A 13196-nucleotide genomic window follows, 5' to 3' on the forward strand; every position below is an offset into this window, starting at 1 on the left:
ATGGACATCTCCCAAGTTCCACCACAGTAACAGTCCCCAAAGCTTATTCCACATGCTCAATATTTCCATGAAGAGTGAGAGATGAGCCTGCCTCTCGCCCCTGACCCAGTTAGATCAATTTGGCATCCTGTAACTTTATAGAGTCCTCTAAACCCAGAGCAGGAGGAAGGCAGAAAACCAGAGAAAAATTCAGTTTATACCAACCCTAGTCCTGCAGGTTGAAGAAACACCCACTGAGCTAACGCAGACCTGGGAGGGGGCAGCCCAACCCTTGGGGAAGAGCCATTCATTAAAAAAAAGGGAGAGGGAAAAGCCCACACATACTACAACTTGAAACTTGCACCCACACCCCTACTTTCAAAACAAAAGAACAAACCCAAAACCGAGCCTGTTCCCACGGTCACTGAGTCCACTAGCTCAGTTCCTCTTTGGTTGTATGACTTGCCTCAGAAACCCACACCCCCCAAAGCAGACCCACACACACGCTTACATCCCCCGTGGTTGTGAAACAGCCCATACACAAGAGGGTGTGGGGATTGCTCTGACTTCCGGGTAATAGTGTTTGACACAGACCAAACTCAAGTCTATCTGTGACCCCACTTGGCCCGTCACACATATTCCCCTGTAATAAACTTGCTTCCCCACCTTTTCACTATTGCATCAACACGCAGATTTTTGTGTGCACTCTTCACACTGACCTCTGTGGGTCACCGTGTATATTACATCTTCAGTTTCTTGAAATCAGTTACTATATTCACAGCACTTACCACTGACATTATCTTGTTCATGTATTTGTTTACTTGTTCTCTCTCCCCTCAGACTAGAAAAGCTCCACAAGTGTGGACCTTGACCCTCTAATTCACCACTATATCCCTAGGCCTCAGCACAGACCAGCACACAAATAGTTGTTGAATATATAAATGTGTTACAGAAATATGTGTTGCTAACTCATTACATCTTTAAAAGCCCTGAACAGGGCAGGAATTTCCCAGTGCAATTCTATAAATGTCACTTTACAGAACTTTTTTCCTACGGCAAGAGGGGGTGTGACTCTTCCTAAGTTATTACACCATCCTTGTTCTGAATGTGGTTTCAACATGCCACTTGTGGGGTTTTCTCCATTCGTGGTTCAGACTGGTCTGACAGCACACAAATCAGGCAAGGCTGTGAAATCTCTTTTACCTAACCCTGTTCTAAATAAGGAAGCCCTCATTAAACAAAAAGGGTAAGTCATCAGGTAGTCAACAGAAGGAGGGAAACTCGCTATCAGCCAATAAGCCACCCTTGTTTGGAGAAAACCAACACCAAAGAATTTAAACAAGAATCTTCCTTTGTTACAGTAAAATGTCACTTCCTTTGCATTCACTCCCAGGATAAAAGTATCAACTAAGGAAGCAACATACAGGAAGAACTAAAATCACTCTGGATTAAAAGACTTTAATTTGCCCTGGCTGGTGTGGCTCAGTGGATTGAGTGCCAGCCTGCAAACCAAAGGGTGAGCAGATCGATTCCCAGTCAGGGTAGATGCTTGGGTTGCCGGGCCAGGACCCCAGTAGGGGGCACGATAGGGGCAACCACACAGTGATGTTTCTCTCCCTCCCTTCCCCTCTCTAAAAATAAATAAATAAAATCTTAAAAAAAAACATAAATGACTTCAATTTTTACAAGCAGAACGTGAGCTGAGCTTCTGGATGAAAGGCCATTCCTTCAGAGATGTACTTCCAGGGTTTTGTACAAGGAGCCAACAAGTTCTGACCCACTTTCTAGGCACACCGCACCCTTGTCCACACACGGGCTTCATCCCAAAGAGCTCCATGCTAATAAACCTTCATCCCTAACAGCCTATGTGGCTCTGCAGGGGCATGAAAAGGGGAGACAGCCAGGAGGTGGTAGTATAGTGTTTTTTAAAACGTAGTGCAGACCACCTCCATCAAAATCACTGGAGTGCTTATAAAACTGCGGATTCCTGGGCATCACCTAGCCCTAAGAAATTAGGATCTTTATGAGTGGGGCTCAGGAAACTGCATTTGCAACACACCTAACCTCCTCCATAGCCTTATGAAATCTGAGAAGCAGTGGAGAGGCAGGGAGTTGACAGAGAAGAAACAGGAAAAATAGGGAAAAGTCTGGGGATAGAAGATGGGGTAGGGGTGGATAAGGCTCCGGGGTAACGGCAGTCGAGACCGGTGCGCGGTGGGACCAGGTGAGGGTGGAGGTGAGGACGGGGCTCGGGAAAGGATCTGAAACAGGACCTGGGGCTCGGAGGCTGGTCAGGAGTGAGGTCGCATCCCTGGACTGGTACGGATAGTGGGGAGGCGGAGAGAGCAGGGTCTGGACGTGAGAGGGAGGAGCGAGGGCGGGAATAATAGGGGCCCCCTCGTAGGGGTAGGGTTGGGAAGTGAAAATTGTTAAATAGAAGTCACAGAAGGCGGAGACCAAAGCAGGAATGAGAACCAGCGGAGGCAGTAGCCCAGACCTTTCCTCAGACCCAGTGCCTCCCCTAAAACTCCAGGCCTTGACAAGCCTGAGTGGGGGCCGAGGCCGGAGAGGGGAATTTGGGGAGACAAGCCCAGTCAGGGACGTCCCTCAGGCCTCATCTAGGGGTTCCGGCGGTGGCTCGGGGCAGGCATGCGGTGCTGGAAGGTCCTGAGATCCCCCGGAGAACTCCGCTCCAGCTACGGATCCTGGAGTCTCCTTCACTCACCATCGCAGCCGCCATCTTGGATCCACGTGTCGCCGTGATGACGTCGGCGGAAGTGGTGTTTCCCTAGTTACGGACTTAAACACCGCGAGGGACCGCCGTACTTCAGCAGCTGCTGTAGTTGCGGTCAGGAGGGGCAAAGTAGACCTAGCTCCTCATCCGTATCTCGGTCTGGGCAATCAATCGCTGATAAGGGGAAGAGAGGATGGTGTAACTATGGGAGCCATATTAGCTACTGGCAAAGACTGCTCCTCCTCCTTCCCCTTCCCCCACTGCATTGTGGGTAATGAGGGGTGTGCGTAAACGCTCTTGTTCTTTGGGCGCCATCTTTATTATTGGCCGGAAAACCCGTTGCCAGGGTTACCTGAGGCCTTGATTTCAGTGGGGTGGGTACCAGGGTTCCAATAGCAGCCTGACTCCGAGAATAATTTGTAACTACATATTTAATTACTTGCTTGACTATTCTACATCCTCTCCAATAGAATGTAATACCTATTAAGATAGGATTCTGTTTTTTATTATACCTCGTTCTGCTTCATTTTCATTCGAAAAACGGGGAGTGGGTTGTTATAATATTTCGATCATAGTTTTATGATGAGGATCCAATGACATAATGTTACACAGTTGCCACTGTACTCTATGTATGCTCCTTCGGGCATATATGGTAATTGCCCAATACAATACACTATTTGTTAAGTGAATGAATGAAAAACAGCATATTTAGTGGAGAAAGACATCTTTGAATGTGGACTTCACCATGTGCTAGTTAGGTAAGTGTGTGGCTTGAACCAAGTCACTCAACATTCCTAAGCCTCAGTTTCCACTATCTGCTATGAACATGGGTATACAAATATCTGTTTCAGTCTCAGCTTTCAGTTCTTTGGGGCATATACCCAGAAATGGAATTGCTGAATAATGTGGTAATTTTATGTTTAACTTTTTGAGGAAGTGCCATACTACATTCCACAGGGGCTACACCATTTTGCATTCCCACCAGCAATGCACAAGGGTTCCAGTTTCTCCACCGTCACTTATTTCTGTTGTTTTTCATAATAACCATCCTAATAGGTGTGAAGTTTTTAAAACTCTCTAGACCTCAAGTTCCTCATCTGTGGAGCAGGTATCATAAAAGACAGTAGGATGGTTCTGTGGACTTCCAATATACATCAAAAGTTTGGAATAGTTCCTATCACATAATAAATGCTCTGTTGTATACATGTTTAATATTATTTTGAGGTCAGTGGGACAGTCCTTCTTATCTTTGGAATGATGGAGACATTAAAGGTAAAGAGATGTTGAAGAAGATGGATAAGGTAACCCAACAAGTCAGAGGGGGTTAAGGCCTGACTCAAAGCCACTGAGTTGCATCCATGCCTCTGCTGTACGAACAGGCTGACAAAACCAAATCCAAACCAAAGAGTGTTACAGTCACATCAGGCCATGTAGTTCCAGGCGCCTGTGAGAATGAGAGAGTGGAGCTGGGCTTAGAGGAAGCAAGTCTAATCCCTAGGTGTCTCCAAGGAGAAAGGCAGGATGTACTAATCTGTATCTTTCTCACCCTGGTTTCAGTTATGTGTTGCTGCATAACTCACCACCCTAAAACTTAGCAGCTCAAAACAATGATTTATTATTTCTCTTGCTTGTGTGGGTTGGCAGTCTGGACAATTTCAATGGTCTTATTTGGAATCTCTCATGCATTCTCATGTGATGGCTCAGCTGGGGCTCTAAGGCACAAGGTAGCCTCCTTCTATGTCTATGGGGTTTGTGCCGGTTATCAGATGGGCCTCTCTCTACATGGTGTCTAATCCTTAAAGGGGATAGATAGCCTAGGCTTCTTCTCATTGTAGTCTCAGGGATTCTATGAAGGTAAGGGGGGAAGCTGCAAGGCTCTTCCTAAGGCCTAAGCTTCAAAGTCCCATAGTATCAGTTCTGCCCCATTCTATTGGTCAAAACAAATCACAAGGTCAGTCCAGAGTCAAAGTGAGAGGGGACCACACAAGGGCCTGAGTTTAAGAAGGTATGATTCATTGGGGGTTATTTTGTAACAATTCACTGTGCCATCCTTGCCCAGGCCACCCTCCTCTCTCTCACGTAGGCCTCTGTGGCAGCCTTCTACCTGGTTTTCCTACATTACTCTCGTCAGCTCTAATCTCTAGTTTACATTTAACAGCCAAAACAGTCTTTCAAAAACAAGAGTCAGATTGTATTTCTCCCCTGTTTAAAACTCTCAAGGGCTTCCCGTTGTGATTCACAGAAAATCCTAAGTCCTCACCATGCAAGACATTGCATGATCTGGCCTTATCTCCTGCCACTCTCTCCTCCACTTACCTGGGTCCAGCCACACAGACCTCCTCAGAACTTGACAAGCTCATCTCTACTTCAGGGCCTTGGCACTTGCAGCTCCTCTTGTCTGGAATCCTCTTTTCTCAAGTAGTGTGTGGTTAGCTCCTTCTCACGTTTAGCTCTTAGCTCAACTATCACCTCCCCTGAGAGGTGATCCCTGGCCACACATACAGATACAGGTATAATTTGATTATTTGTTATTGTTCATCTCCCATAAAGGCCCGGCCGGGCTGGGTCTATTTTGTTCCCAACTGTGTCCCGATGAAGTACATGCTAAAGAAAAATATTTGTTGAATGCTTGCATTACAAATGAATCTCAAGCCTTACTCTATCAGTTGGGACTAGATCCAGCTATCAGGAAGCCCCACCCCACCCCACCCCCCGATAGTAGGGGCTCAACAAGATGGAAGCTTACTTTCCTCCTAGTTTAGTTTCCCCCAGAAACCAACTCTGAGTTAAGGATTCAAGCAAAAGTAGTTTATTTGGGAAGTGAAGGGACCTCAGAGGGAGACTGGTGTGTAGGAGCTGAATTACACTTCTTGTAAGAGCTGACAGTGAAATTTTCAGTAATTTTGTGATTGTTGAACCTAGGCATTATCAAAACCTAGATTATATAAATTTAAAATTAATAATAAAAACAAAACATTCTATATTCAAAACTCGTCACTTCCTAATCATTTTACCATATCTTGCTATCATCGATGCTCTGGAGTTATTTACATCTATTTTATGCTGTTCGATGTTACGCTACTGCGTATCCCTTCCCAGCTCTGCGTTCGGTGGCGTCAGGTTGGGAGCCGAGCCAACTTAACACAGTAGGCACTGTACGCAAAAACCCACCATGCTTTTAGGGGCCACAGAAATGTTCAAAAGAAATTAGAACTTTTTTGAAATCGGAAGGGAAAAAAATGAACTTTGGGATTGAAGAAAGTATTTTCATATATAATATTAATATATTCATCTTGATATCAATGCAGCTGTCAACTATAATTTATGTTTAATATATTTATAAATAAAGTATGTATTTTATGGAAGAAGGTTCCCACAAAGGCAAAAGTGCCAAAGGGCGTGAATGTCATAATGCAGTTCTGGCTGGCAGTTTGAAAGTGGCCACAGTAATACTGTTTACAACTCAACAATCAGCAAGCGCTACAAGTCAGGACTTGCGTTACTGCTGTGCTAGCAATATTTTTCTGTAAAGGGCCACATAGTCAATATTTAGGCTTTGAAGGCCATGTGGTTGGGTCACAACTACTCAAGTCTGCTTTGTGGCACCAAAAATGGCTACAGACAATAGCCTCGTGGCTGTGTTCCAGTAAAATGTGGTTTGCCATCGTTTGCCAAATCCAGGTCTAGACTTAAACGAATGGAACGAATGTTAATAATGCAGGTGAAACTTTAAGTGTATTGTGTCTGTAGCTGTTGCATTGTGATCAGCACAAAACTGTGCTGAAAACCCTTACCTTATTCAGCAAAGAAGTTACTCATGTCATCTGCTAGTGAGTGAAGACATACATACTTATTTCATTTTCTTCTTATTCGTGACTATCAATGAAACTCTTAAGCGACATTCTTGTTGTAACTACACTTGAGGAGGGTATGTTGTCAAGCAAGTTACCTCTGTGGGTAACTGAAGCTTAATCCTGTGGGGAAGCTCTGGGAATCAATGCAAAAAACACGCCTCACAGTTATCCCAATGAAGAGGCAAGAGAGTTGGGGCATTTATATACCAACTCCCAGAAATCATTAGTTGAGGACAGATCCTAGAGGGTGGTAATTCCTTGGCACTTTTGGCCTTCTTGCAACACTGGCAGCTGAGTGTTTTGCAGTTTTAGGAAGAGAGCCCTTGGGCACAGTGATGCAGATAATGTTGAAGGGGTACTGACAGTACACGCCACGCCCTCTTACGTAAAAGTCTGGAGGGCCGCCCTTGCTGTACTGGGCTGTGCCTCCGTGTCTTCAGAGACCCAGGCTCCACCCAGCTTTGCCACCCCCAAAGTTAACTCGTTTCCCCAGATCCAATATGGGAGCAAGAGCTCCAGCTTTCACGTGCACATTCTAGACGGCATGACAGAGGAAGAGATGAAAAGTAAGGGGCCAAGAGTCCACATCCACTGTTTTTTGTTTGTTTGTTTGTTTTGAGAGCGAGAGAGAGAAGGGAGAGAGAAACATTGATTTGTTGTTCCACTTATTGATGCATTCATTGGTGGTTTTCTGTATGTGCTCTGACTGGGGATCGAACCCACAACCTTGGTGTATTGGGATGATGCTCTAACCGACTGAGTTGCCCAGCCAGCACTCACATCAGTTGTCTTTTTTTTTTTAAAGGATTTTATTTATTTACTTTTAGAGAGGGAAAGGGAGGGAGAAAGAGAGGGAGAGAAACATTGATGTGTGGTCACCTCTCACCCACCCCCCCACCCCAGGGATCCATCCCTGCAACTCAGGCATGTGCCCTGACTGGGAATCAAACCAGTGACCCTTTGGTTTGCAGGCCAGGACTCAATCCACTGAGCCACACCAGTCAGGGCCACATCAGCTATCTTTTAAGAAAGGATGCTGGAAGTTGCTACACCACACTTGCACTTACAACCCATTATTCAGAACTTAATCACATGGTCATACTTGGCTGCAGAAGGAAATAGGAAGTGTAGCATTCATTCTGGGTAGTCACATGCCCCTGATACAAATTCTATTTCTCTAGAAGAAGGGGGAACATGGATATGGGGACAACTAGCAGCCACTGCCAACCTCCAAAAGGGAAGGGATGCAAATAGAATGCAAACTGATACAGCCTTATGTCAGATATACTGTGATGAGGATAGAGACAGGACAACATTGAGGGCCTAGGCTGGGGAGTAAGGAGGCAGTTTTATTCCAAATCACAGGGAAACCAGTGCTTTCCCCACATTTAAACTGAAAGCCACAGTTGGAGGCTAGATTGAAACAAGTTGTTGACGTGGGGCATTGTGTCCACGCCTTCCTTTGCCACCTTCCAGGGTAGGACTGCGTGCAGTTTGCCCATAGAATTGGTGCCACGACATTCATCCCCATGTCTTGGTTTGCTTGTTTGTTTATTAGACTTTATACTTTAGAGCAGTTTTGGGTTTACAGAAAAATGAGTGGAAAGTGCCGAGTTCCCATACACCTCTTCATCTGCCCCCAGTTTCCTCTATTATTCACACCTTGCCTTAATATGGTATAATGTTACAGCTAATGAGCCAATATTGATACATCGTTACTAATCAAAGTCCATAGTTTACATTGATCACTCTGTGCTGTACATTCTATGAGTTTTAACAGATATATAATGATATGTATCTACCATTAAGAGTGTCATGCAGAATAGTTTCACTGCCCTAAAAATCTGCTATGCTGTGCCTATCCATCCCGCCTTCCCTCCCTGCCACACCCCTGGCAATTGCTGATTTTTAACTGTCTCTATAGTCTTACCTTTTCCAGAATGTCATATAGTTGGAATAGACAGTATGCAGCCTTTTCAGATTGGCTTTCACTCGGCAAGATGCATTTAAGTTTCTTCCACGTCTCGATAGCTCATTTCCTTTCGTCACTGAACAATATTGCATTATATGAATGCACCGCTGTTTGTTTATCCATCACCTATTGAAGGACATCTTAGTTGCTTCCAAGTTTTGACAATTACAAATAAAGCTACTATAAACATTAGTGTGTAGTTATTTGTATGGATGTAAGTTTTCAACTCATTTCGGTAAATACCAAGAAGTGCATTGCTGAATTCTATAGTAAGAGTATTTTTAGTTTTATAAGAATCTGTCAAATGTCTTTGCAAGGGGCCGCACCATTTTGCATCACCACCAGCAACGCATGAGGAGAGTCCCCGTGTCCTCACTTTCCCAGTGCTCGGCGCTGTCAGTGTCCTGGGTGTTGGCCATTCCAGTGGGTGGGCAGCGGTGTCTCATTGTTGTTTTAATTTGCATTTCTCTAATGACTTGTGATATTGAGCATCTTTTCATATGCTTGTTTTCCACCTGCATATTTTCTTTTGTGAGGTGTCTGTTCAGGTCTTCTGCCCATTTTTTAATTGGGTTGTTTTCTTATTGTTGAGTTTTAAGAGGTTTTTGTATATTTTGGACATCGTGTCTTTAATAGATATGTGCTTTGCAAATATGTTCTCCCATATCGGAGTTTGTCTTTTCCTTCATTTTCATTTCTCTGTCTTTCTCAGAGAAAATTTTTTAGTTTTAAAGGAGTCCAGTGTATCAGTTGTTTCTTTTATGGATCATGCTTTTGCTGGTGCATCTGTCCCATGCTTCACCTGTCTTTTCTGTGACCAGGGGAAATTCGGAGTGTAGAGCAGTGTGAACTGATTGAGCAGGAGGGCGTGAATTGACTTCTTGACCTTGTCCACATAGCAATAGGCTCCAACTCTTGAGTTCGTGTCTCAGTCGGCTATTTTTACAATAATGCTATGTAACAGAACAACCCTGAAACTCAAAGGCTTATAAGATTAAGCATGTACTCCTTTCTCACATGTCCACAGGTCAGCTGGGGTTCAGACTGAGGCTGGGATCAGCTGGATTTAACTGCACGCTGCAGGTTGGGTCCAGATCTGCGCCACATGTCACTCATCTTTCTTGGACTATGTTCTTTTCAGGGCAAAAGGCTGGAGGGCAGGCCAACCCCACGAGCGCATTGTAAACCTCTGCTTACATCACATTCTCTAACATCCCATTGGCTAAAGCGAATCTCATGGCCAAGTTCAACATCAGTGGGGCAGGGAAGTGTGTTCCTCCTGTGGATTACTGAACAGCAACTCAGTGTATTGATACCACAATCGTGAGTGTAAATTCCTATCACAGAGCCCTGTGCTCAGATACCCAAAGACACATCTCAAACCAGAAAGCAAAAGAGAAACTCAAGCACCAACTAGGTAAGCTGAAACACGGATAGCTTTATTTCCCACTGTTCTCATGCTCAGTTTCTAAGGTTAAGACTCTGTGCTACCCAGGGGTACAGAATCAGTTCATATAGGGTTCCATGGGACCCTGAGGGTACTGTGGCAGATCCGTCAAGGAGTGCAGTAATACAGAAAGGTGTCATTTGCTCCCCATCCCACTGTCACCTCTTCTTCTTGCTCCCCTTACAACAAAAGCGAACTGCCAGGGACTTACGACTGAGACCACATGCCTCCTTGGCTTCTCTGCTTCCTTCCTGGTCTGCCTCCCAATACCTCTCGGCAGCCACATCTCCAGGCCCCAGGACTCCCGCAACCATGGGGAGCATCTTACAACCACAGTGGCTCCTTGGCCATGGAAAATGCCCCCGGTGCTGGTGGAGACCAGCCAGCTCGTGCAGCAACATAGCGTGGCAGGAGAGTCAGGGTCCCAGAGTATGAAAAGTCATTCCTGTCTTCTTGGCAGAGCCAGCTCCTTGGAGACAGAAACCCAGTGCCAGTGTGAGAAGCAGAAGAATGCCCCTCCGCCCCCAAAAGTCCCTATCCTAACCCCCAGAACGTGTGAAGACGTTACCTTACGTGGCAAAGGGGACTTTATGTGATAAGGATCTTAAGATGGAAGATTCATCTGGATTATCCAGGTGGGCCCAGTGTAATTACAGGGTCTTGACAGGCGAGAGAGGGAGGCAAGAGACTCAGAGAAAGGGATGCAATGACGGAAGTAGAGCCGTGGATAACGAGTGGAAAGGAGCCATGCAGCCAGACTCTAGAAGCTGGAAAAGGGAAGGAAACGATCCTCACCCAGCGCTTGCAAAAGGTTTGGAGCCCTGCCAACCCGTTTCAGACTTCTGATCTCTGGAACTGTAAGATAATAAATGTGTGTTGTTTTAAGCCACCAAGTTGTTACAGCAGCAATAGGAAACTAACACAGCAACTGTTTGGAAGCAGTTTGAGAACCGAACCCCTTCTCTTTGCAATACTGGTCTTGGGAAGGGGCTTTCCCCGTTTTTGACTTGTCCAGCGAAAAGTCAAATAGATATTAAGGAACTGGAAAAACAGCTGACCCATCATCAGTAAAGCTTTTAAGCATATGTATCTTTTATTTAAATATTTTAAAAAGATTTCATTTATTTATTTTTAAAGGGAGAGGAAGTGAGGGAGAAAGAGAGGGAAAGGAACATCGATGTGTACGATACATCAGTTGGTTGCCTCTCACGTGCCCCCAACCAGGGACCTGGCCCGCACAACCCAGGCATGTGCCCCGACTGGGAATCAAACCTACAACCCTTTGGTCCACAGGCCAGCACCCAATCCACTGAGCCACACCAGCCAGGGCACTTTTATTTAAATATTTACTTCATTATTTTAAAAGTTTCCCATTTAAACCACAGCTGTAACTGGAATACAGATGTCCCAGGCAATGGAAATAGGAACTTGGGGCCTCCTGAGAATGGCAGATCGTGGGTTGCTAGAGTCAAAAAGAGATTGTCCAGCCCAACCCACTCACTTGACAGATGAGGAAGCGTGGCTGGGGCAAGCACGGGTATCTGGGAGTGGGAAGGGCGAGCGGGTGTCTGGCCGATGGTGCTGGAGACACCTCCGAGGCATTGCCTCAGTGCCTGGCCCTGCCTTGGTCCCACCCATCAGGGCTGCTGTTGGTACTGGCTCTCGGTGGCTGTGAAGAAGTCCTCCAGGACACTCTGGATATATTCGAAGGTGGGCCGCTCCTCAGGGCGGTTCTGCCAGCAGCGAGTCATAATGTTGTAGAGCTCCTGGGGGCAGTGCTCTGGCCGGGGCATCCGGTATCCTCGCTCCAGTGCCCGGATCACCTCAGGGTTTGACATCCCTGAGGAGGAACCACGGGATTAAAAAGGGAGGTATTGGGGATGGTCATCCAGGGGTGGAAGGCATACTTGCCTCCCAGGTGGCCACCATGCTCCATCTCCTGTGGGAGCTGAGCCCCTCCCAGTGTGAAGTCCAGAGACTCCCCTAAGCCAGAGCAGAGACATGACCCCCAGTTTTAGCCAATGGGAGCTGAGAGGGAGTCTCCAGGGAGACTTCCAGGAAAGGTTTTCCTCCCTGATAAAAAGAGACTTCAGAGGATGAACACTTCCTCCTTTCTTCAGACCGTGTGAGACAATGTGACCCTTGCGGCTGCAGCAGCCATCTGACCACGTGAGGAAGACAGTCACAAACCACCACAGAGTCCTGAGAGCTGCTGAGTGGCTGCACTAACCAGTCACCAAGGCCAGACCCAATATGGGGAATAACAACTTACTCTTTAGTCTGTTATTTTGTTATTTGCAGCCTAATGCATCCTAATGGATACAGAGTTTCATAACCCATTGCCTGATTTTTCCTGGCATACGCTCAAGACAAAACAGTTAAGTGGCCAGACTCGATGTCACCCTATGTATGAGTGGGACCATTTCCTTACTTAATTAAATTTGTTAGTTATCCTTAAGAACAACCATTTAACTATGATCCCCAATTTTATATTACCAGTCTTGAACTCCAAACTCATATATCCAAGTGCTTCCTTGAACATCTTTACTCGGATGTCCACTGGTCACCTCAAATTTAACGGGACTAAAACAGAATTCTTGAATTTCCACCCACAGAGCATCACACCACCCAGTTCCTCAATTAAAACCAGGAGAATCATCCTTGATTCTTCTCTCTCCCTCACCTTCCGCATCAGCAAGCCACATCTTTCTTCTTTTGAAACATAGCATCAACCCATCAACTCATCTCTGTTGCCATCACCACCTGTGCCCGTGCCACTGCTGAGACTGCCACCATGTCCCCAGCCCCCAATCCACTCTGCACACTGAGCCAACGCATCGTTTAAACATGGAGATTAGATGATGCCACTTTCCAGCCAAAAATCCTTCACTGGCTTCCATGTACTTACACTGACATCCACTCACTCTTCACCATGACCATGGGCCCTGCTGGATCTGGCCCCTGCCAACCTCATCCTCTACCATCTGCTCTCATTCCTGGTCTCCAGCTGCCTGGCTTCCTTGCTGTTCTTCAGGCACACCTCAGGCCCTAGAAACTAGCAGTGCCTTCTACCTGAAATCTTTTCCCTAGGTCATCACTCAGCTGTTTTTCAGTTCAGATATGCCCTGCTCTGACAGGTGCCCCCTGCCCGCAGGAGCCCCATGTCACCCACTCTCAAACACCTCTGCTTCACTTTCTTCTCAGCAGTGA

The 13196-nt window shown here is 46.0% G+C and overlaps 2 protein-coding genes across 3 annotated transcripts in view; both read right to left on the reverse strand.

Moving 5' to 3' along the window:
• The window catches only part of TM9SF4 (transmembrane 9 superfamily member 4), a 51048-nt gene extending 48100 nt beyond the window's left edge, over positions 1–2948 (reverse strand). The window contains exon 1 of the mRNA XM_024559328.3: positions 2705–2948. Within this exon, the coding sequence (XP_024415096.1) occupies positions 2705–2719 (15 nt within the window). The 5' untranslated portion in view covers positions 2720–2948. The remainder of the gene's footprint in view (positions 1–2704) is intronic.
• Positions 2949–11064: 8116 nt separating this feature from the next.
• HCK (HCK proto-oncogene, Src family tyrosine kinase) overlaps positions 11065–13196 on the reverse strand; it is a 32502-nt gene continuing 30370 nt past the window's right edge. For both annotated transcript variants that reach the window (XM_053927037.2, XM_053927036.1), the window contains exon 13: positions 11065–11826. In XM_053927037.2, the coding sequence (XP_053783012.1) occupies positions 11624–11826 (203 nt within the window). In that variant the 3' untranslated portion in view covers positions 11065–11623. The remainder of the gene's footprint in view (positions 11827–13196) is intronic.

The sequence above is a fragment of the Desmodus rotundus genome, chromosome 6 (genome assembly GCF_022682495.2).
Source record: "Desmodus rotundus isolate HL8 chromosome 6, HLdesRot8A.1, whole genome shotgun sequence".
In the NCBI taxonomy this organism is placed as follows: Eukaryota; Metazoa; Chordata; class Mammalia; order Chiroptera; family Phyllostomidae; genus Desmodus; species Desmodus rotundus.